A 25,849-nucleotide genomic window follows, 5' to 3' on the forward strand; every position below is an offset into this window, starting at 1 on the left:
TTAGGCTTTCAAGCTTTGGTTTGCATCTGACATATTTTTTAAGATAGGTCAGCACAAGTTGCAGTTAAAACAACTCAGCATGCATTTTAGTCTGGAATAGGCTTAAGCCTTGTCTGTGAAACCGGGGGTTAGTTAATGTTTACTACATTGGTCTGGCTCAATGCTGTTACCAAAATTATTTTATAAAAGGATAAGTCAATTAATCTTTTTTTATTGTTTAATATAAGGTTAAAAAAAGTTGATCAAATAGCTATAAACCAACATTAGTTAGTACCAATTGCTAGTATTAGTTAGTAGTACTAAGTGGCAGCAACATTTTGGCGTCTTGTCTTGTCAGGTGTCTTTCCTATGGATAAGTACTGTATGGAATGTAAATTGATAAAGTGCTTTCATTATTTATCACTTTTTTATAGATTGTTATGAATTATTATATTTATTACATAAAATAATAATAAAAATACAAGCCATAGAAGCCTTAAAAATTACAAACAAAATTCAATAAAATTAACACACTGCCCCAATTAAGAAATTATATTTTGCATAAAGTCAAATGAAGTCCAATAAGATTTAGGATTTAACGCACTAAACTTTTTTCATGGCCATTAAAGGGATAGTAGTTCACCTAAAAACAATTCTGTCAGTATTACTCACCCTCATGTTGTTCCAACCCCGTAAGACTTTCGTTCATCTTCGGAACACAAATTAAGATGTTTTTGATTAAATCTGAGAGCTGACTCACTCCTTCATAGGCTGCAAGGTAATTTCATCTGCCAGCCCAGAAAAGTTAAAGACATCGTTAAAATAGTCCGAGTGACTACAGTGGCTCAACCTTAAGTTTATCAAGCGACGAGAATACTTTTGTGCGCAAAAAAAATAAATAAAAAAATAACGACTTTATTCAACTATTCATTTTCTTCTGTGTGGGCCTCTGACGTGAGTTCACGAGAGCGCCACAACACATGCGTGAGAACTGAGAAGAGGGAGTAATTCCCGACAGAATTTTCATTTTTGGTGGAACTAACCCTTTAATTAAACAAAATCTCATTACTATAAAAAAAATAATAATAATTTTGGACAAAATGTGCATTAGAGTAAGATTTTTTGTTCAAGTTAATTTTATTTGTTTTTAAAATAGTGTCTGGCAGAAAGATTTACATTATTGTTTTATTATGTTACTTCCAGTTTTCATATATGGCATGAATATGGCAATCTTGAACCACCCCAATACTTTTGCCTATCCTTGGTAGATTATATCAAAGTGCTGTGGCATTACCATCTGATCTGAAGTACTTTTTTGGAAGTGCTGTTTTAAGTAATTCTGAAAAACCATGTTTTATTAAAGCATTTATTACCCCCAGACCTCTGAAGCATGTACATGTTACTTCAGTCTTCTTTCGTTTGGATGACAGCAATCCCTTTACAGATTTTGACTAAATGTGCATTATTGAGGAACTTTTTCTTAAATTTTTCAAATATGCCACTTTCAGTGATGATTTGAATGTGCTATGAGGAAGAAATCACCCACACAAAGTCCAAATATGTACTGGCCAGCATGACTGGTCATCCTTTAAAGCTCAAGCAGTGCAGGAGTGTTTTGGGCCCCCACACAGAGAGACCCATCTGTTCAGTATCTGCTCAACACAAAACAACCACAATCCCAGCTAACCACCAGCATCACTCTCATCACACACTCACTTCCTTGCTGCGCAGTCATACAAAATGAGAAGCACTGGAAGATGATGGAGGATCCTTTCGGACGTAGGGGTGTGCATATGTATAGCAGATATATTGTGTATATTGCACATATATTGTAGCAGCATTTATTTTAAGGCTTACTTTGATATCGTGTCATCCATTCAAAACCCACTGTGTAAACATAAGAGTACCATGATGTTTAAACTATTAGCAGAAAAGTCGCATAGATTTGGAATACTTTTAATGTGCATTAACAAAATAGAGCAAGAACATTTAGTCTGACACAGTCAGTCAACAAGATTCTCAGAAATGCAAAAGATCTACATTGAAAAAAGGTGCTTTATATTAGTGCACTCTTGATATAAGACAACAGACAAATGTTCTGGTTTAAGAGCATCTGCATGGACATCCACATCTCCTCCAGGTTCTTCGACACACGCTCTGCCTCCTCCATCAGTTCCGGCTGGTCTGCGATGAACCGAAGATGAAGCTGACTCAGAAAGATGGCATTGTGAGGGATAAAAAAAATAAATGTGTCAAAACCCTCAAATTGTTAAATTACTAGATAATGTTTAGATGATTTTTAAATTAAAATGTACAGAAATGAGGGAGACAGTCCACAAAAGGTGCTGAACTATAAACCACAATGGGAAATATTTTCATATAACATTTGCTGCCATCTGCTGTTTAAAAACCAAACAAATCCAGTGTGTCCTAACCAGCAACATTACAACTTAGGCATACATTAATTTGTCTATGCAAAACGCAGTGACAAAATTATAACCAATCAGAACATATCTGATGTTTGTTGGAGCCCTTTTATAAATGTAATTGATGAGACTTTGTTATAAAACTAATTGCATCATTACACTTAATTTGATATTTTCATTATTTTAGGTTCATATAGTTTATAAAACATCACATTGTAATGTTAATTGATACAACAACAATCACTCACTGATGAGAAAAACATTATGACCAGTCACAGGTGAAGCGAATATCGTTGATCCTCTCCTAACAAGGCCACATATTAAACTCTGAATTTATTAGATTTTTAGTAAACAATCAGTTCTCGTAATCAACATGTTGGATGCAGGAGAAATGGACAGGAATAAAGATCTGAGCGACTTTGACAAAGGCCAAATTGTTATGGCAAAGAGAATGTGTCAGAGTATCGCTGAAAACGGCAAGGCTTTCCACAGGGTGTTTGTGGTGAAGGATCAGGCAAGTTAGTGAGGTAGGAAAAGGTAACAGAACATATGCGCAATTTCAGTCGGGTTTCCATCCAAATATTTTGATGTGCATTTAAAAAATACGCATACGATTCCGAAAACGGACAATGGTGTTAAAATGCACGTTAAGGGTTTATTCGCATACTGATGATGTGCATCGAAGTTTAAATATATTCTCTATACGTTGCTTGTCATGCGCTGAAATGTGAATAGCGGTCAAATCCAATAAATCATTGCCAAGACATGGCATGGAACACTTTGAAGCTGCCCCTTTTTTTTTTTAAATACATTATCATAGCAAATGAACAACGTTATCATAACTATTCTTATACAAATTTTCCTGAACATATGTACACAGGTGATAACATTAATATATATATATTTTTTTTTCCACTGATTTATGATATGGGGTCTCCCCCAAATTAGGTGCCAGATCAAATTTCGGTGGTCCCGGATCTGGCTTGTTCGGCACAAATTAAGCCCTATAAAAGATGGCACCAGGATGCACTGTGGGACGATGACAAACCGGTGGAGGGAGGGTGATGCTCTGGGCAATGTTTTGCTGGGAAACCCTGAGTCCAGCCATTCATGTGGACGTAAATTTGACCAGTGCCACAACCAAGTTCATGACAATGGTGTTCCCTAGTGGAAGTGGTCTCTTTCAGAAGAATAATGCACCCTGCCACACACTGTTCAGGAATGGTTTGAGGAATATGATGAGGAGCCTAGAAACATGTGACCATGAGAAGTGACGGTATGCAAGAAAAAGTGAGGGTACGCTACAGATTAAAATATAGAAAAGCCGGTATTGCCCACTTCGATCACTATACACACACGAATACACAAATCATGGTTGGCAACTTTGAGTGAGAGTTTGTTTTCGATAGAAATTTTGAGCCCTTCATTGTTCAAATTTTAATTTCCTCTGGAACTGGATTAAAAATATATATATTTTTTTTTAATCATAAATATTACATAAATGTTATAATAGTATATTATAAATATTTTCAAAGAAAAACCATCTGCTGGAAGTGAGCCCAAATCCACCTACTCCCCCCAAAAAATACATTCCACGGTCTTTATTCAGCTTTATACAGCTATGTGGAACAGGATTTTAGATCAATGATTGACTGTGGACGGGGGATTCCCAGCATATTAGAAAGAAACAGAAACCAAGCAACTGGCAGTCATGGCTAGTTGGGCCAGAAACTAGCAGGTCCTACAATAAGTCGTATAGCTTTGTATTGGAACTAAGAGCCAAAGATAATGTGTTAAGAAGCTTATATTAAAGAGAGTATGTGAAAAAAAAAAAATTCAGCAGATTGCTTATACCGTACCTTGAGGAACAATGCAAGGTAGGATTGAGCCAGGTCAAAATCTCTTTTGGACTGAAGAATGCAGCGGATCATCTTGAGGAAACTCTGCATAACTCTGACATCTCCACCCATATCTGGAGACAGGGCCCGAAGTTCTGTTTCAATGGCAGAGGGGCCCAACTCTCTCAACAGCTTCACTGGCTCCTCGTCTATCATGAGAAAACAGATGATCAACACAGTGAATGTGTTGCAAATTCAAAAGTACAGTCTCATTTCAAATAACAGCATAAGAGACTTACATGAGTTGCTGTCTAACGAGTTCTCAAGCTGAAGGTAGAAGGTGGACTTCTGTGCCAACACTCCCAAGTTGACAACTTTAGACTAAGAAAAAAAAAAGACGACAAATTAAAAATGATCATATATGCATTATATATAAATATACATAATTCATATTCTACTTATATATTATATATAGTTTCAACTATTTATATATATAAAAAAAACACCTTGCAACCTGTACTGTGTGTGCTAGACTAACTGGGACTAGTCACAGTACTTGTATATGTTTGCCCTATTGTTGGTTGGATTACTTCTTTTGTTCTCCTCATTTGTAAGTCGCTATGGATAAAAACATTTGCTAAATGATTAAATGTAAATGTAAACTTACTTGTATATATTTTCCATTGAATACTATACCCAAACTTATACCCCCCGTGTTACATTTTACATACATTCAGGTTTTAGTCCAAGACAAAAAAAAGTTTGAGCTGTTTTAACTGAAAGTAACTTGAATTGGCATATCTTATATCAGTGCCATTGTTTTGTCTCAAGATGCACATCAGTAATGTTTTTTTTTCTAAGGCACGTTAATAAAAGCTACTCAAATGTCCCAATTAAGCTAAGGCCTAAACCTGACTTAATCTAAGCCCCATCTGTGAAACAAGACCAAAGTGTTTTTATTTTTCTGAGACATAAAAAAAAAAGGAAAACTTCTGATTTGTATAATCTACAAATTTATATATTTTCAACAACAATAAATACTATACTGTGGGATTAAAAATGTAAGAATTTGCTTAAGATCTGCTGATCCTACATCCTGGATATAGCATCACATGAAAAACTAAGGTCAACTAGGTGTAATTTGGGCATTCAACCTGAACATGATGGAATAAATTTACTGATTAGATTCAATAGTTTCCAGTAAGGGGATTTGTCAGTCTTTGATCTTCCTACTGAGAGTCAAACTGTGTGTGAATGTTTACAGTCTTAGTGTTACTGTTTATACAATTTGGGGGGTACCATTATCTTCAAAGTTGGGGGTAATCGCCTGTATTGTCTTTAGATGATTTGTTTTAGTGGTCACATCGGCTGTGTAAGGTCAGCACCTTTAAGGACTGCCCACTGACTGCCTATAACATACCTGCCAACCTAGAAGAAATTTTATGAGTACAACCGCGCGTTGTAAAATTTTTACTTTTATGAGTACAATTTTTGTCATTATTTTGAGAATGCAAGACACACACAGACACATGCCTATCTTCATAATTCTAGTTTTGACCTCTAAAGGTTTTTTAATTTGACAAATACAAAATTTAACTTGCACTGCACTCAACACTATTGTTTTATTCATGATTGATATTGTATTCCATATAATCTGTGCTGGTCAATTAGTCTAAAATTAAGAAACCCCTAGATAACAGTCAAAAAAAAAAAAAAACCGTGTGTAGCCTACATGTTATAATTTTAAATTGGCTACTTAATTTATTATTCCAATATACAAATATGATATTAAATCCCACAGGGAAAAGGGCTTATATTTGTGACGTGCTATTTTGACATTTGGACATTAGGCTACAAACAGGACACGCATTAGCTGAATAAACTTTAGCCAATCCAAACATATTTATAGAAAACAGTTAACAATGAATAGACAGGAGTCCTGTCACATGACCAATAATATAAGTTTTCGAATAAGACGAATCCGACATAATATAATGAGGGCTGTTAACAGTAAAGCGTCCGTCATTAACGAATTTTAAAAACACGAATAGATAATACAAAAAGCTTTGACATTTTGACATAAAAAAACACAAGCAAGAACTTTGCCTGTTAATTTTTATTTTATAAATATCTTCTCTCTCTGTGCGCGCGAGTCTGTGTTTGTGAGAGAGCTCGCGCAGCACTGATACATGATAGGCTATCATACAACGGTCATTTTTAATCCACAAATTCACCAACTAACTCGCTAGTTTTCATACAAAATAAATATGTAACATAATTCGGTACTTTAGTTAACATAATACATAACGTAACACATGCGATACGTTTCTCAACACTGATAATGAAAAAATAAACGCCTGTTTCTCCGGATTCGCGCTTATCAGTCATCCACAAATCACAGCACTTTCATAATCACTAAGACATATAGCGATTTCAATTTTATTAGGGCCCAAGCCTTGAAAAGGCGAAGATTTATTGTTCAACATTACTTGAGTATTTTATAATTTGCATGGCTGAATGTCTTCCTCTTATCTGAGTTACCATGAATGAATTACGGAGTATTTTTTTTAAATAATCCATGCGATGACCAATCCCGTTTGATGACCAATCCATTTTAAAATGAACTCAAATACAATATTTCAACTTTCCACATCCACCCCAGCCCGTTTACCTTCAGGAGTTAGAAGTACCGTGACTGTAGGCCGACTGTCCTCGCTTAAATCAGTCAGACCGCGGGCGCGTGGGAGTGGAGCGTGGATCGAGCGGGATTCTTTATTGGTGTCGATTTTCAGTCTCTTTTTAATTATAGGACTTACGCATCTGTCAATCATCTCCGCTTGCAATGTGGGGAATGAACCCAGCGCTATGATTGGTCGAACTCTTCTTCTTTTGCTGTTGCTTGATTTGAGGACTGCGCGTGCAAAGAGGCGTCACCAGGTTTTTGCGTAGTTTAGAGTGACAAATCGTTCCAGCGTACTTTGAGGTCAAAATGCGTGCCCGCTACGCAAAATGCTTACATGTTGGCAGGTATGCTATAAGATACCATGTAAAGTTCCCTTAGTCGGACTTGATGACCGCAGCTACCAACAGCACGTATTCTTAATAAATAATCCTGCTGAAGATACAACCACGTCTCCTGGTCTTCACTTCGGAGTTTCCTACAATACCAAACTCAAGAGACACCATCAAAAGAGAGTTTACCTGGCCCTCTGAGGGTGTGTTTGGTTGCGCAAACTGGGGCACCAGCCCTGGAATGGTGGGAATGAAGAAGGGTGCCGCTTTGGGTAATTTTGGAGGCTCTTTGGGTTTGTTCTTTTTCTGTAGATGAAGATTTTAATTTAAGAGTTTATCAAACATATCACACTTAAGCACAGACTTTTTTTGTTGGTTTTTTTGCTGCTTTTACAAGGATAATACCTTGATGATGTCCAGATGCAGCAGGTTCTTCCAGCGCGAGTCAGGAAGCAGTGAGAGTGTGACCAGATGTTCATCCAGCTGTGCTGGTGAAATGTACTCAGCCATCTCAGAACTGTCAAGGTCTAAACCTTCCTCTTCTTCTGTTTCTGTTTACAAGCACAAAATGTAAAGGATTTAATATCAAGTTAAATGATTTTAAAATGATAATCAATATGATCCTGTGGTTGCACCTTTGCTTGGGCAGGTGCCTGGCAGCATGATCACAGTCGGCTCATAGTCTGCAGGTAGAGGGCGCAATGACACCATACTGCACAGTGTGTTATTGGACCTAGAAATGAAACAGAACAATATTCCTTAGGGAATATAACATATTTCATTGAGCAACTTCTTTGAGTCATAATACTTGGGTCATGACAGGCTATGTTTGGAACAGCACACTACCATACCTATAATTCTATTAAACATCATATGAAATATTGGTAATAGAAAGAAAAAAAAAATATGGTGACACTTTAGTTTAGTTGGGGAACACATATTCACTATGACCTACGACTTTTGCCTCAAACTCTTAATTTATAAATTAATAGTTAATATGGTGATTAAAATCTATGTATGGGGTAGGATTAAGGGATGTAGAATATGGTCATGCAGAATAAGACATTAATATGTGCTTTATACGCAATAATAAACAGCCAATATGGTAGTAATATAATAAATAGTGAGAAAAGGTCCCCAAACTAGTGTTACATAATTATTTATACACCGGCCACTTTATTAGGTACCCCATGCTAGTAACGGGTTGGACCCACTTTTGCCTTCAGAACTGCCTCAATTCTTCGTGGCATAGATTCAACAAGGTGCTGGAAGCATTCCTCAGGGAGTTTGGTCCATATTGACATGATGGCATCACATAGTTGCCGCAGATTTGTCGGCTGCACATCCATGATGCGAATCTCCCGTTCCACCACATCCCAAAGATGCTCTATTGGGTTGAGATCTGGTGACTGTGGAGGCCATTTTAGTACAGTGAACTCATTGTCATGTTCAAGAAACCAATTTGAAATGATTAGAGCTTTGTGACATGGTGGAAGTAGCCATCAGAGGATGGGTACATGGTGGCCATAAAGGGATGGACATGGTCAGAAACAATGCTCAGGTAGGCCGTGGCATTTAAACGATGCCCAATTGGCACTAAGGGGCCTAAAGTGTGCCAGGAAAACATCCCCCACACCATTACACCACCACCACCAGCCTGCACAGTAGTAACAAGGCATGATGGTTCCATGTTCTCATTCTGTTTACGCCAAATTCTGACTCTAACATCTGAATGTCTCAACAGAAATCGAGACTCATCAGACCAGGCAACATTTTTCCAGTCTTCAACTGTTCAATTTTGGTGAGCTCTTGCAAATTGTAGCCTCTTTTTCCTATTTGTAGTGGAGATGAGTGGTACCCGGTGGAGTCTTCTGCTGTTGTAGCCCATCCGCCTCAAGGTTGTGCGTGTTGTGGCTTCACAAATGCTTTGCTGCATACCTCGGTTGTAACGAGTGGTTATTTCAGTCACTGTTGCCCTTCTATCAGCTCGAACCAGTCTGGCCATTCTCCTCTGACCTCTGGCATCAACAAGGCATTTCCGCCCACAGAACTGCCGCTCACTGGATGTTTTTTCTTTTTCGGACCATTCTCTGTAAACCCTAGAGATGGTTGTGCGTGAAAACCCCAGTAGATTAGCAGTTTCTGAAATACTCAGACCAGCCCTTCTGGCACCAACAATCATGCCACGTTCAAAGTCACTCAAATCAACTTTCTTCCCCATACTGATGCTTGGTTTGAACTGCAGGAGATTGTCTTGACCATGTCTACATGCACTGAGTTGCCGCCATGTGATTGGCTGCTTAGAAATTAAGTGTTAACGAGCAGTTGGACAGGTGTACCTAATAAAGTGGCCGGTGAGTATGTATGTATATATATATATATATATATATATATATATATATATATATATATATATAAATATAACAGTTTATTGAACCTTTTGACAAAATACATAAAAAATCTCTCGTGTGTTTATTGTTGAGTATAATATTGGATACACCAGGCTTTTATAGCTCATATTTGAGGGAAAAAACACCTTAATTGCTGCAGATGCTGATATTTATGTGGCCAAACAGTAAGATCAAATTCGGACAGCTTGAAAAGTAAATTAGTGAGACATCAATGAGAAACATTACATCAGACTATTTATATAAAATGCATATAAATATCAGTTGTCACTCTATATCTCTGAATAATGTCCAAGTAAACTGAGAAATACTTTGTTCTATGACCAAAGCTCTGTAGTTTGTATATGCAATATATGTAATGCAATACAATGATAATTGAGAGATGCACAAATAAACATTTCTCAAAAGTCTGATGTATCATATTTGACATACAAATTTTAACATGATTTTCCTAAAACATTATGCATGTATAATCAAGTAAAACCAAGTTGCTTCAGCCCAGTAATTACTCATCTTGAAATATTATTAATACATGTTATTCTTACATTTACTGCATTTGTACTTATATTGGTCTGGTCTGACCTGACCTGACCTGATATTGTGTTGCATGGAAAAAAACATCAATTGGAAATGACATCGGCTTAAGTAAATTACTAAAACTATATAAAAAAAATGCAACATCATGAACTCATTACCCACATAACCTTTTCACTGTTCAGTCATGATGAATGATAAGATATTTGTGCTAATTGTTCACCAAACTTCAACCGCACAAATCTTAATCTCATGTGTGTGAAATAACTCATTGAAGTAGAAACAAGAGTTTACAGACACAATATCTGCAAGGCAATCTCTTACCATAAGTAAACACCTAGGGTGTCAACATGCGAAGAGGCCAGGAAGTTCCCGGTAGGGGACATACTGAGACTGACGGCTGCCGCGTCTACCAGGAAACAGTCGACCAAACTATGAATGACAGCAAGAGAAAGTGGAAGAGTGTGAAAGACAATCATTCAGTCATTCAATTGGGCCAGAGGGGACTTCATCGGCTGGAGGAATCCCCTTTAGACAAACGAAAAATATCCAACAAACTAAATGTCACTACGGCCATATCTATGAAAGATAATAATTATCTCTGAATTTGGTTTCACTAGTTACTTTGAAAAGTATCAGTGACTGACTAAACAGAAAAGGTCATCACAAATATCTAACCAGTCAATAATATAGAAAGTGGAAAAGGTGTCAGTGGACTGGCCTGGTCTTTCCCTCCTTCAAAAGGCTACTTTAGTGGTTTGTAGTGGAACGACCGTGATGCAATCTCACTTACCAATCTAAACAAAAAAATTAGGTTCATGCCTGGCCTCTACAACTTACTTTCAGGGCCAGATTATGTAAATGATAAAAGGGAACTTTCCTTAGACTTTAGCACTTCCATTTTAAAGGGATGTTAACATGGACAAAAAACAACAACATCTAAACATCCTATTGTTAAAATATTTAGAAGCACTCAATTGAAGATTTTTAAGGTTTTGCCAATAAACAATAAATACCTTCAAAAACAGTAAAAATCGATAACATTTTTGACTAAAACCGCATACAATGTAAACGTGCATTTTAGTTGCAACACATCCTTTACGTTCAACAGTATTAAAAACAGGAAGTATCAAAGAGTATCACACAAACAAATTATAGTTGCATTTATTTTAAACAACATTTATCATATACAGCAAGTCTAAACAAATGTATTTATAGCAAAAATCCCAGCGTGTGAGAAATGTGCTATACAAAAAAAGTGGGGTCGGGCACATATGCAATTGCAATAATTGATTTGGAATAAAAGTTGCAGCACATTTCAGATGATAAAACTTCCAGAAAGTAATGAAATTTTTTTTTTATTCTTGAGGGTCACACTTTTATTGTTAACCTCTCATGCATCGAGCAAAACACCATGTCAGCAGAGAAGTTATTTGCATACTGATTAGGGCTGCCAATTTAACATGCTATTGTAATTTATGGGGGGGGAGATACAATTATGTCCAATCCGTATGTACATTTTCCTACCATCCGAACAATTTGAGCTTGAAGAAAAGCCACTTTTGTATTATGTTTTCATCTGCCACAATAATGTAGGTTAATGTCTTTGAATTCTCTTAATTTGGGTGTTTTTACTTAGCAAATATTATATATGCAACAGAAAAGTACAGCGATTTCATCCATTAATTGTAGGGCTCATTGGCTGCAAGTTGAAAAGCCTTGGTTTATGCTCTAAACTTTGTACCTGCCAGATGGAAGATCCCATGTTCTGATGGTGCAGTCCATAGATGCTGTAATCAGCCAACGTCCATCTGGACTAAATGTCTGGACAAAAAGCATAAAGCACACTTCATAAGCACTTAGTTATGCATACTTAAATCACTCACCCAAATATGAAAAGTCATAATTTACTCTCCCTCATGCAAAACCCATACGACTTTCTTTTTTTTTTTATGGAACACAATATGGAAAAAAAGTATTTTGTCCACATTAAGAACCTTAATGGTAACCAGGACCTGTCAGGCTCCAAACAATGACAAAAAATAACCACAATAGTAGTCTAAAGAGTCATTTCAAGTACAAATAATGGTTGAGAATAGCTAAAGACTAGTCAATTTTGAATTATGTAGTTGAAGCTCACCATGTCGTTTATCTGCCCACGATTTCCAGAGAATTTGCGAACAATCCTCCTAGTTTCCATGTCCAGAATGTGAACTGAAAAATTATCCAGCGCGATAGCAAGCATCCCGCTGTTTGGAGAGATCAAGCATAAATCAACATCACTGTCATCCTAACTAGGGCTCTATGACATGGGTGAAACTTGATGAAAAGATATTTCACACCTAGCGTTGGGGCAAAGTCACGCAAGTTTTTTTTGTTTTGTTTTTTTTTCATTGAGGGATTTATTCTGTAAATGTGTTTCCATCGTAGTTTATGTGCATGTATTCTTATCGGATTAAAAAAATATATCCACCTCAATTGAGAGCATGCAATTTTTGTGCGCATTTTTTTAAATGTATGTGCATCTTGGAGCTTTCATCTAGCATTTACAGGTCCTTCTAAAAAAAATAGCATATTGTGATAAAGTTCATTATTTTCCATAATGTAATGATAAAAATGAAACTTTCATATATTTTAGATTCATTGCACACCAACTGAAATATTTCAGGTCTTTTATTGTTTTAATACTGATGATTTTGGCATACAGCTCACGAAAACCCCAAATTCCTGTCTCAAAAAATTAGCATATCATGAAAAGGGTCTCTAAACAAGCTATTAACCTAATAATCTGAATCAACTAATTAACTCTAAACACCTGCAAAAGATTCCTGAGGCTTTTAAAAACTCCCAGCCTGTTTCATTACTCAAAACCGCAATCATGGGTAAGACTGCCGACCTGACTGCTGTCCAGAAGGCCATCATTGACACCCTCAAGCAAGAGGGTAAGACAAAGAAATTTCTGAACAAATAGGCTGTTCCCAGAGTGCTGTATCAAGGCACCTCAGTGGGAAGTCTGTGGGAAGGAAAAAGTGTGGCAAAAAAACGCTGCACAACGAGAAGAGGTGACCGGACCCTGAGGAAGATTGTGGAGAAGGACCGATTCCAGACCTTGGGGGACCTGCGGAAGCAGTGGACTGAGTCAGGAGTAGAAACATCCAGAGGCCACCGTGCACAGGCGTGTGCAGGAAATGGGCTACAGGTGCCGCATTCCCCAGGTCAAGCCACTTTTGAACCAGAAACAGCAGCAGAAGCGCCTTACCTGGGCTACAGAGAAGCAGCAATGGACTGTTGCTCAGTTTTGCATGTCATTCAGAAATCAAGGTGCCAGAGTCTGGAGGAAGACTGGGGAGAAGGAAATGCCAAAATGCCTTAAGTCCAGTGTCAAGTACCCACAGTCAGTGATGGTCTGGGGTGCCATGTCAGCTGCTGGTGTTGGTGCACTGTGTTTTATCAAGGGCAGGGTCAATGCAGCTAGCTATCAGGAGATTTTGGAGCACTTCATGCTTCCATCTGCTGAAAAGCTTTATGGAGATGAAGATTTCATTTTGTCCCCCAGTCCGACTAAAAATAGGTGGATGGAAACATAACTAATGAAAACAACAATAGCACTCATTATGTTTATTATTAAAGGTACACTATGTAACTTGTAGCCCTCTAGGGGTTAAAAAACAACAATACTGCTAGCATTTTGTGGAAGAGCATTGTTTTGGTTGTGCTTCGGCTCTGTCTGACTGTGTGGATGAATATGGTTATCCTACTGCTCATAAAACATTTATTACTAAGAGATATACAAGTTTAGATGGAAAGAATCGCAAGGTTACTATCTGAAGACGTTACTGTAGCTCTACCGATTAATAGACACTGTACTTCCTTTGAAAATAAATTTCAGCACAGCGCTACAACCATAATAAAATGACCCTTCACAATAGATAATGCTTTACAATGAACTCTGTTAGAGCTACATATGGCATTTTATCTCACCTGTCGAGTAATAAAAACCAGCATCTCCGCATCTCTTTTACAACATTTCAAATCCTTCAGTTCTCAACATCTCCTAAAAGCCAAGCCAATGTTGATTCTCTTTTTATTACGAGCTTTGTACCATTCTCTTTTTGGCAGCAGACTCTCCTCTATTCTGCATTTTTTCTCTTCAAATGAAATATACCCTGATTAGCTAAAACATTATGACCACCTGCCGAATATGCTATGGGTCCTCCGCCTGCTGCCAAAACAGTGCAGAATCACAGAGGCATGGCCTCTAAAAGACCCATGGCCTGAAGGTGTCCTGTGGTATCTGGCACCAAGACATTAGTAGGAGATCCTTCACGACCTGTAGGTTGTGAGGTGGAACTTTTTGATCCAGCACATCCCATGGATGATCAATTGGACTGAGATCTGGGGAATTTGGTGGCCAGGGCAACACTTTGAACTCTTCATCATGTTCATCAAACCATTCCTGAATAATGTGTGCAGTGTGGCAGGGTGCATTATCTTGGTGAAAGAGGCCACTTTCACCAGGGAACACCATTGTCATGGGTGTACCTGTGCCCGGTTGCATAAAGCACCTTAAGTTTTTCCCTTAAGTATGATACTTAAGGGGCAATTTACCCTTACCTAAGAGAATAACTTAAGGGTGTTGCATATAATCTCTTAAACGGTTCTCTTAGGTAAGGGAAACATTTAAGTGTTTTACAACAGCGATCCTGGATTCACGTTATAAAAATCTGTTGTTGCCATAGATACGCAAAACACTAACATGTCGGAATATCACGTGTCAGTCCAGTGATGCTATCACGCAACACCGCGTTAGCTCCGAAAGTGCGGATCACCGTCTCATGCTTTTGGCATTTGTTTAGGTTTTGTGAATGCACTTCTGGCTCTGTGTCTCGAAATACAGCTGAGTATATTTCCATAGCATACCTGTTTTCTTCTGTCATGATTCCTTTTAAAACACAGAATCAGCTCGTTCTCCTGTGAATTTTTTTTTCTGCACGGGTCGGCCACACACTCTCCGTGCGCGCACTGACTTAACGTTGTGATAGTTTGCATGCGAGTCGCATGTAATGACAGACAGACAGCCGTCTAGTTTGATAGTGATGTGTCAAATATTGCGCGTCAATCAAATCGGTATTCATGCAACAATTTTTCATCGCTAAATTAGTCCAAAGGGTTCTCCCTATTCCCTATGATCTTCAGCTGGTTCCATAAATTCAGCCATGTCGTCTTACTTTTGTCCGCATTACTCTTAAGGTTACGATTTCCAAACCTTAAGTTATACTTAGGGAAATTACCGTTAAGGGGTTTTATGCAACACTTAACGATTACTTAAGTGAAAAAACAGCATTTAAGGGAAATTCTAAGTGTTTATGACGTTTCACTTAGAAAAAAACGTTAAGTAACACTTAAGGGTATTTTTCTGCAACACCCTTAGGTTTAAGGGAAACATAAGGGTGACCTTAAGGGAAAATTACACTTAAGGTGCTTTATGCAACCGGGCACTGGTCTGCAACAATGTTAGGTAGGTAGGTGGCAGGCACTGGTCAAACATACTTCACATGAATGTCCGGACCCAGGGTTTCTCAGCATAACATTGCTGGCTTGTTGTTGTCTCACAGTAGCCTGACGTCGTCATACTCAGATTCTAGTCAGAATGTGAGTCTGATACTGCTCCATTGGGCTGTGATTATGGGGTGTGTTTTAACCGAACCAGGAAAAAAATGCCTCTGCACTCTATTGGATATTAGCCATTTGTTCATAGATTGTAGTGCTCATAAACAATGAAAATATGAATAGACCTTTTAAAATGTTCTTCCTCATTTTTAATATAGACCAATAGATCTGCAAAGTAATACGGTAATGCAGATTTTTTATATTTCTGAGAATAATTCATCAAAATGTATTTGATTTGTTCATGATAGTTGTTAGTAGACTCTAATAATAAGATTATTGGGAGTTTGTTGTCATAGGGTTATATTTTTTATAATTCCTCAATTTACCCCCAACTCTGTTGTTTTTTTGTTTGTTTTTTAATATTCATTTTTCTGTATAATGGTGTGTTAAGGCTGTTTAATTTGTTGTTGCCTCCCTTATTCCCACATTCTACACTCCAACTTTTCTAGTTTAACATCCATGTCAAGAGTCTTTTTCAAATCTGAAGTGTAAACAACCAGTGGTAAAACAGGAGAGTTGCATGACACTTTAACAGACAGCTGCAGTACAGAAGATTTATTTTAGGGTTAAAAAAAAAGAAAAAAAGAAAAAGAAATCAGTGTTTAAAACTATCCTTGCTGTAGCCCGAGGAATCATCCGTTGTTAAATCACAGAAAACTCTTGGTATACGTCTCCCCCTTGTGTCTTCTAAAAGAGCACAATAATCCTGGTTGTCTGAAATAATCACAGTTAAATCAAATAACCACGATCAGATGGTTATATTTAATAACCACAAAAGCCCTAACAGGTACACCGTAGGGTACTCCTCAAACCATCATATTCATCCTCGCTGAAGAGCTGAGCTGAAGCCCATCTCACGTAAATACCAAAACAATGCTCCGCTTGCAGATTCACGCCACAACCGCTAAAGGGTCAAATCTTCTGTACCATAAAAAGTGTTTTTAAAACTATGCATAATTAATTATGCATTAAAGGTGCAGTAAGCGATTTCTGAAAAACACTGTTTAAAGTGGATCGGACCGAGCACCAAAACCCACTTGTAGCCAATCAGCAGTAAGAGGCGTATACACTCATTAGGGGGGAGGTGCCTGTGTTGCATGGTGTGTTCCTGAATTTGGGGGCGGAGCTATCAAGATAGCGCTTTGATCCTTTTGGGCAGGGGAGTGTTTGTTGTGGGGATTTTAAATATCAACAGCGTTTCTCAGAAATCGCTAACGCAACTTTATTATCTTTAATACCTGTCCCTGTGAAGCTGAGATGAAGCAGGGGTGGCTGGCAGGCTGTGTGTATGTAACAGCTCCTTCGATTTAAACTTCCAGATATTCAGAAGGCAATCTGCTCCCACACTAACAGTCAATTGGTTCAGCGCATCCACAGCGACCCCACGCACAGGCCCTGTATGAGCTGCACACACACAAACACACAAAATGCTATTGAGATCAGACACGTATTTCGCCCCTGATGTTCAGGATGAGGTTAACTCACCCTTGTCCTCTCCGTAATATCCTTGATGAAAACCAGACTGCATGTTGTACACATCAATGTGTCCTGAAGATAGTGCAATCACTGCAAAGTTCCCGCAGGAGGTGATATCCACAGCCTGGACAACATATGACCAAAGCTGATTTGTAGTCATCCGTTACATAGCTAAATGATCATGTAAACATATACATCACATCTACACACTTACGGTTGCGTGAACATTGACGATAAGGTTCCTGTCAAGGCGTTCAGGCTGCAACCTGTGAGCACCCATTGAACCTTTCTGGTAATTCCACGTCGTAGTCATAAGGAAACCACGGTGGCATGCAATAATGCCATCCCAGTCACTCTGACGAGCCGTTTCTATACAAAATAACATCAGCAGCATAACACAGTTATGGCTTTCAATATTTTAGTTGTAATGAGTTATTTATAAGGTAATTCTAACACTGTTTTGGATATAGAGAGAGGATCAGAGTTTAAATTAAAATTCTGCCATCATTTACACACCGCCATGTCGTTCCAAACCAATAAGACTTTCATTGTAATATTCACCAATTACCTCTTAAATAAGTCAGTTAAACTGTGCATTGCATGTAGCCCCTGAGTAAAATAAGCAAACCCATTATCATTCTGCTATGAACATAATTGTCCCCCCTGGTGAAAGCGCACAGCTGAAAACAAATGAAGATATTTTAAGAAGTTCAATATTTTTTGAAAGTCCAAACATGCATGCATGACTCGTGTGAAACTATGAGGTTTGTTCTCACTACAAACATGCATGATTGAGCTTCCGTTTGCCACATTTGATGTGCTCTATGCATGTGTTTTGATCAATATTTGCATGCGAATTAAAGCCTAAATTAAATCTGTTCATCATATAAAGTGAGACTTGGAGTAAATCACTTGATTAATAAGGATTACTTATACAAATGTCTTTATGTACTTTTTGAAGCTTGAAAATTTTGGTTGTGTGGACTTTCAAATGAATGAACAAAAATAATGTTTTGTGTGTTCTGAAGATGAAAAAATGACATGAGGGTGAGTAATTGATGACAGAATTTTAATCTAATCATTTTAAAAACATACATTATCACCGGTAATTTAAAAATGAAAGCATCATCACCTGAGGCAAAAGTTGTGATGGCCGGAAGTTTTTCTATGTCGTTCCTCACACCTTTTTTTTTAGCTTTTGTTTTGTTGAGGGTGCCTGTTGGTTAAAAAAAAAAAAAGAATTAAAAAAAAAAGTATATTACAAAACAGATACTACTTGGGGCAAACCAAGGTGACATCAATTGTCTTTATAACGAAACAAGCCCATAATTAAGGGTTACGGTAATACTTAAAAAAAATTACAAGAATATTTTTTACTAATTTAATGGGCAAGAAGGCGATTTTAGGCTGACTTTGTGAAGACTGTTTTAAAACAGAGTGCTGTTTGTTTAACTGACAGATATAACTGACAGATGGTGTGAATTTGAAGGTGGGGCTACCTGTAATAAGTAGTTTTGCAAATAATTGACTTGATAGTTTGAATGATGCTATTACTAATAATCTGAACAAACTCAAAATTATTAAACTTAAAAAGTATAAAAATATTCAACTTCAAGAACACCCTAGCAAAGCATTAAAAACCACTTCAGAAAATGTACAAATCTAATTATTTTTATGCAAATCTGTTTGGTACTGCTAGTCATAAATGCATTACACACTTTACCTTTACATGCACTAACAAGAAAACGGCAAGTAGTTATTACCGTGCCCCAAACTCTTGTTGAACTTTTCATGAACAGTTGAAAATGACTGCAAAGTACCATCTTGACCTATTATGAGAAGTAAAAATATTAAGATCATTATGCTTAAATACATTTATCTGCGCTTATACGCCTTTATATATTCATAATGTACTGCTTATGACAGTACCTGCGCTAAGAATTTGAGAGCCGCTCTGGTCATGGTGTCGAATCTTTGTTGGTGGGGCGCTGTGACCAATCCGATGTCTTAGAAGACGGCCGTCTCCTCCGGAAACGTCAAAAATCCACACCTACGTCACACATTCCATTGTTTACTGGCATAATACACATTCAAATTATACCGTCACATCTGAATAATTTACATTATGAAAAACAAGCCAGAGCAAACACAAACCCGTATGGCATTGTCCGCTCCGTTAGTGATCAGGAGGGGTTCATTTTGAAGAAATGTGAGGCCGGCAATGGCTGTTGTATGAGCATCTCGCATTTGACAGACTAGTTTCTTCTCCTCTAAATCCCACAGCCCTATGTGTCCAATAGGACTGCCAGATGCCATTATTGGATGCCCATCTGCATGGCAAGGACAAAGTAAGTGCAATTTAATTGGAAAAGTATTATATACACTTTGTGAGGCCTAGGCAACAACATTACCTGTCCTGAAGGATAAAGCTGTGACTGGACCCCAGTCTTGTTGGAACTTCATCAGTGTTTCATCAAATCTGATATTGTGCATGATGATCTGGCCAGATGCTAAACCCACACCCACAACATCCACAGCTGTAGTCTAAAGACATTCATATCGACAGAACACATTACACACTAGTTATCACACAAAGAAATCAATTTTAGGTGCCAAATAATTGTTTAGGTGTTACATAATAAAAACCATTTTACATTTTTTAAACACTTAATTTCAGCCATCCTATCATGTGATTACATCTTTCCCCTCATTTTACAGCATCAGCATTTTCATCCATCTTGTGGATGTCCTGGGAACTAAGGTTCACTTAAAGTGGAAACTTGAACATCTTTTCCAACTTGAGATTTATATACAGTCACAAAGAATTGTCCTTAACACAGAATCTGAGCCAGTGTTACAGACCATAATTATGTCAGTATCACTTGGCCACTCAGTGTAATTTGGCCTCCATCAATGCATTCTATAAATGTTGTCTTGTACACATCCAGTCCACTTTTCTTCATTAGTAATATCTGAGAAGTTAATGTGTTGAAAGGCAGCTCTTCACATGCTATCATTTAGGCAGTGTTGATTTTTATTTTGAGCTCTTTTTATTCTCTCTCATCATGTAGACAACAGGTTCAAGTGTAACGTTTGCCGATTTTCAACCTGCTTTGTATTGTTACGATGTCGGTAGTATATGTAAATGAAAAAAACACATCATTCAGCAGAATTTTGACAGCTCCAGGGCTTTCGTGAAAACTACAGATTATTATACTTCCACATTTTTGTATCCTTTGCAATTTTTTTTATATCATAACATGTACATTTATATTGTCGCCAGTGGCGATCTTAGCAAAAATATCACTCACAAATTAATATTTTTGTTCGACCATTTTAGCCGGAGTCTGTAGCCCTGTCATTGACTGAACTATTAAAGAAGTCATGGTTGATGAATCGTCCACCAACTGACTTGGTTTGAACTTAAATATCTTTTTATTTAAATGCTGGAAAAGGTATGAAAACATCCCTGTAAAAGGGACGCAACATCTTTTAGAGGATTTTATCATCTTTGATAGTTTTGTGCAAAGGTTACAGATATTCAGTGCGTTTATTTGTTTTAATATCAGTCAGTTACTCGACTCTACCACGTTCGTGGATTCTGTTTTTGAATTAGTCAATTATGAATAGGTGTAGTTTTAAATGTGCACAGGATAAAGAATAATAAGAAAGAAAGTAACGAGACCAACCTGTTGAAGAACAGTTACAGCAGATGCCCATCCAGGAAATGTGAACAGGAGTTTGCTGGATTAAGAGAGGAAGATTTGTTTTATTATTTCAAACAACATTAACAAAAAGGTCATCATTGAGAACAATCATCATTTGGAATAATGAGAATTGACCCTTCGCTAAGCCCCGCCCTCCTTAGTTACTGTTGCTACGCCTGTCAAGCTTGCGCGGCTGCCACGTCTATTACAGTGTGAATGCACCGGTGTCAGGCATTCCCTAGGAGATAATTAGTCATTTTTGGCCAGTATAATCGGTCCGCCGAAACTCATCCAGTGAGAAACGTTCCGCGGTGCAAAAATAAGTGCGATTAAAAATATTTTTTTTGTGTAATTAATTAACGCGTTAAAGTGTGTAATTAATTAATCTTAATTAACGCGTTAAAGTCCCGGCCCTAATTATGAACAAAGAACCGCCATTATTTCCAAGCAATAGGCGTTTTTTTGTTTTGTTAATCCTGTCGACATTTAGTTGTAAATGGGTCTCCACACTGCTTGATCCACGCCCGGGATTTCTCCCCTTTGGCTTTTAGGTTTCGGGAAGAGAAAAAATGCCACCCCACCGTCCAAACTTTTAGAATCCCGGGTATCAGATTTGCACAATCCATACGCATAACGCGTCGGCATGTTTCCCTCGCTCGAAAGCTTGACAGACCTCCCGCGCCTAGTTACGGTTGCTAAGCCACGATTGGCCAGTGGCGGTTTTTGGGCGTGGCTTAGCGAAGGGTCAATTACAAACAAAATAGAAAAAATTTGCATTGTGACAGAATTTCTCCTTTTCATCTTTAAAAACTTTTCGGAGTGGAATATGACTTTGGTGAGCTTCAACTCGTAAGTAACAGTGCTACCAAAAATGTTTACTGTAATGTCATTATAAGCAATGCAAATACTCAAAAAATAATCTTCATACCATTAATCTACAATTTAAAGGCACAGAGCACACTTCAACTGTATAAACACTAACTTTAAATGTCATGGAAGCCACTAATATCACCCACTACATTCAGCATTCATTAGAAGTGCATACTTTGATTTGATGTTCCATAACTGAAGACTCCCTTGACTGCTTCCGAACAGGATTTTGTTCAGGTAGGTGCTCGGGTGCATCAGTGCAGAGACCTCAAATGATGCTTTGTCATATGAAATCTGCAGGTATGTGTCTGCAGTGAGATTGACAGAACATATTACCTACACTGTAATTCTGCTGAAAGAAATGAAATTTAAACATAGCAAAAATAACAAACCAACCTTCAGACGCGACATCCCAAATAATGACAACATTGTCCTTGTCGACAGAAATGAGATGATCTCCAAAAGGCAACAGTAAGTGAACATCAGCTTGATGGCCTTTGTATGTGTTAACAACCTGGATGGAAGAGACAGTAAAAACATATTACTTATGACTAATCCTTATTTCAAAGTCTCTTTAGTTTTATGCATCTTTAAAGGTGAAGTGTGTAGTTTCTGCGACACTAGTGGCCTAGCGGAGTTACAAAAACAATGTTTTCATACAACCACGCAAATTGCCCTTCAGTGAGTAGTGATTCGTGCCTCGCCAACTCAAAATCACAAACAGCTCTTACAGGTGCTCGTGAAGGCATGTCTCAACAGGAAAAAGCAGGCTACTTTCAATAAAATATTAGGAAAACTTTTATCTGTGTTGCTATGTGTCATGAGTCAGCAAATGAGTAGGGCTAATACCCTGCATACTTAGTGCACACGAGTATTTTACGTGTATAAGTGAATAAAAGCCTAAATTAAATCTGTTCATCATATAAAATGATCAAGTCTCTTCAGAAAATTTGGACTAAATCACTCAATTCATATAGATTAGTTTTACGATCTCATTATGAACTTTTTGAATTGACAAAGTGGTAGTTGCGTAACTGTTAATGGAGGAAAAACATTAAAAAAAAACATCTTTATTTGTGTTCTGAAGATGATTTGGAACGTCTTTACGTGTTTGGAACAACATGAAGCTTAGGGCTGTGATGGTATGGGATTTTTTCTTACCGCGGTGAAGAAGCAACAAATCTCGCGGTTTGGCGGTTAACCGAATGAAATGAAATCGATTGTATCGTCCTGTGGAATAATTCATTCACAGACAGCTTACAAAGATGTTCAACTAATAAAGATCTTCATCGCTGGCAAAAATATGATGCATTTGCAGATTTGCTTTCACTAGACTGGTCCATGGCCACTTCATCCAACGCTCTTGATGTTCTTAAATCTTCCTGTTACGACTCCGAGTCGAGTGTGAATTGAAAGCGCTTCAGACGATTCAGTGCGTGCAGGAACTGAACAGATAATTGAAACTGATTCGCGAACCGATTTAAACAGATCTGCTAACTTGTTTGATGAAGTCTTTAAACAGAATCGACTCAATAGAGTGATTCATTTGTGAATTGAGCATCGCTCATGCCCATAAAAAAAGATACAGCGCGCTTGGAATAAACTACACATTTAACAACATGTATTGCATTAAAATAAAGTAACGAGAGGAACGTAACGCCCAACGTAACGAAGCAAAGAACAGAGAACTTTCAGCAGAAAAAAAAAGTGCGGTGATGATCTCACACCGCGGTAGGCATCTCATTAACGCGATATTGCGGTGATGCGGTTATCGTCACAACCCTAATGAGGCTGAGTAATTAATGACAGAATTAACATTTTTGGCCGAACTATCCCTTTAAACACTCTCTGGCTCGGCCTGCTACAGTAGCCACGCTCCAAACTTTCGCTATAGGTTGAGCTGGTAAGAGACTGATGGATCTGAGCGGACCGCTCTCAGTGTTTTGATGGTGCCTGGGAGGCTCAATGTTTACACTTTTGGGGAGAAAAACCCATGAATGGCATACTAATAGTAGTCAATGAACAATAAACTGGGTTCAGAAATATATTTATATATATATAAAAAAAATCTTACATAGGCCTACTTCACCTTTAAGAGCACAGTAGATCACTAACTATGAACTTTCATGCTTTACCTCTTTGCTTTTTGCAAAAGCTGAGATAAGTTTTCCATATGCAGCATAGACAAGCATACGATCTGCCGCCAGGGATGAAATTTCTTCTGGCAGGGCATTACCTGTATAGGTGGTTAATACAAGTGTTTCAATCTACGGTAATACATATGGGAAACTATAATTGTTTGATCATGTATGTGCAGAAAATGTGCTGTAATCAGGAAATAAATGTACTGAATCCTACTTACTGACTGCGACGATTCCAAGTTTCTTTACCTGCCAGAAAAAAAGATGGGTTAATTTTATATTGCACTGAATCTGTCATCATTTACTCCCCCTCATGATTTTCCAAACCCGTAAGACTTTCGTTCATCTTCGGAACACAAATGAAGATCTTTTTGAAGAAATCTGAGAGCTTTCTGTCACTCCATAGACAGCTATGCAAATAGCACGTTTCAAAAAGTTTCTTTATGAAATATTTATGAACTTTTTGAAGCGTTGAAGTGGTAGTTTTAGCTGTCAATGGAGAAACAGAAAGCTTTCAGATTTCATTAAAAAATATCTTAATTTGTGTTCCGAAGATGCACAAAAGTTTTACAGGTTTGGAATGATATTAGGGTGAGTAATTATTGATCAAATGTTTATTTTTGTGTGAACTAACCCTTTAATTAATAAAAAGCCATATTATATGAATTAAGTTATTACAACTTACAATTATTAACAACTTATATTGCTTTAATTTGAACACCATATTTGGTTGATTACTGTATCTAGAAAAGTATGGCTATGCGAATAAATACTGAGTAATATCAATACTGAACAACGTAGCCTATATGAACAACATGAATACATGTAACAGTGCAACATTACAAAATAATGTGGCCAAATTTTGCACAAAATTAATCTGTCACTTTGAGACAAAACAAAAACAATAACATGCATATCTAAACCGATTTTATTAGTGGATAAACTACTGGTATTGTTTGTGCTACCAAAAAAAAGCAACTACGGTGGTTGGTAACTGAGTTCCTGCGTGGTGATACAATGATGGCAATACTATGGTGCATTTACTGAAAAGCTTTTTAGAGTTTACCTTGCTTTTGGACATGGTATCATGGTACAACTATCGTATTTTAGACATTTACAATGCTACTATGGTATTCTTGGACAAATCATGATACATAAATCTCACAATCACTGTAAGTTACAACTTGCGCTTTGATATAAACCAGAGCACAGAAATTCATGCACAAAGGAATTTACATTGTATATGGTGAATTCAAGGATACTATGGGTCTCACATGCATGGTAGGCTAACGTTACTAAGTTAAACTTTTAAGCTATGCACCATGGATTTTAAATGATTCTCCCAAATACTTTAATAACGGTATTACCACTGAAGAGGTTCAAAACAGGTTAGACACTAAGAACATAGCATGACATATTTTTATAAAGAGGTTGTTTTGACTAACTTCCATTCATTGAATTCGCACTTACATTATATGTGTGGAAACACTGTCCGACTGCAGTGACCACATAGAACTCTCTGTGTTTCTTATGGAAGCGAAGCACGTGCGCCAGATGATTCGAGTAATTCCCCAGCGCCCTGAATCCAGAGAAGATCGTGCTTCCTTTCTTACCCGCAGACATATTGCTCATGTATTTTCACCCGTAGAACTCTAAACTTCACTGACTTTGCACGGAATTCAAGTAAATGTTAACACCGTTTCCCCCACATTTCTGTATCAGCACCCGATGCTGTCAAATTGTGTTACATTAAACACGGTTCGTCAGGAAACTCTCTACAATGGGTTC

At 37.5% G+C, this 25,849-nt stretch overlaps 1 protein-coding gene across 1 annotated transcript; it reads right to left on the minus strand.

The window, feature by feature from the left end:
- Positions 1-1,919: 1,919 nt before the first annotated feature.
- Positions 1,920-25,812, minus strand: wdr36 (WD repeat domain 36). The gene is made up of 23 exons (XM_056265476.1): positions 25,532-25,812; positions 24,283-24,310; positions 24,056-24,156; positions 22,317-22,434; positions 22,096-22,228; positions 21,033-21,087; positions 19,755-19,887; positions 19,498-19,673; positions 19,273-19,393; positions 19,107-19,172; positions 18,476-18,559; positions 17,558-17,712; positions 17,353-17,467; positions 17,106-17,271; positions 12,338-12,446; positions 11,942-12,021; positions 10,522-10,629; positions 7,891-7,988; positions 7,661-7,806; positions 7,445-7,561; positions 4,543-4,624; positions 4,265-4,452; positions 1,920-2,185 (listed from the first exon to the last, which is right to left on the minus strand). Exons 1-23 carry the CDS (start codon positions 25,691-25,693, stop codon positions 2,036-2,038), a joined length of 2,691 nt encoding a protein of 896 aa, XP_056121451.1. The 5' UTR covers positions 25,694-25,812; the 3' UTR covers positions 1,920-2,035.
- Positions 25,813-25,849: the final 37 nt, after the last annotated feature.

This window comes from Rhinichthys klamathensis, unplaced genomic scaffold (assembly GCF_029890125.1).
Source record: "Rhinichthys klamathensis goyatoka isolate OS25496 unplaced genomic scaffold, OSU_Roscu_1.1 h1tg000234l_1, whole genome shotgun sequence".
Lineage (NCBI taxonomy): Eukaryota > Metazoa > Chordata > Actinopteri > Cypriniformes > Leuciscidae > Rhinichthys > Rhinichthys klamathensis.

Coding starts and splice junctions, on each gene's coding strand:
- wdr36 (XM_056265476.1), bottom strand. CDS start 25,693: ATGAGCAATATGTCTGCGGGTAAGAAAGGAAGCACGATCTTCTCTGGA. Junction 21,088..22,095: donor TTATGGAACATCAAATCAAA/GTATGCACTTCT, acceptor CTCTTAATCCAG/CAAACTCCTGTTCACATTTC. Junction 18,560..19,106: donor CAACAAGAGTTTGGGGCACG/GTAATAACTACT, acceptor TTTAACCAACAG/GCACCCTCAACAAAACAAAA.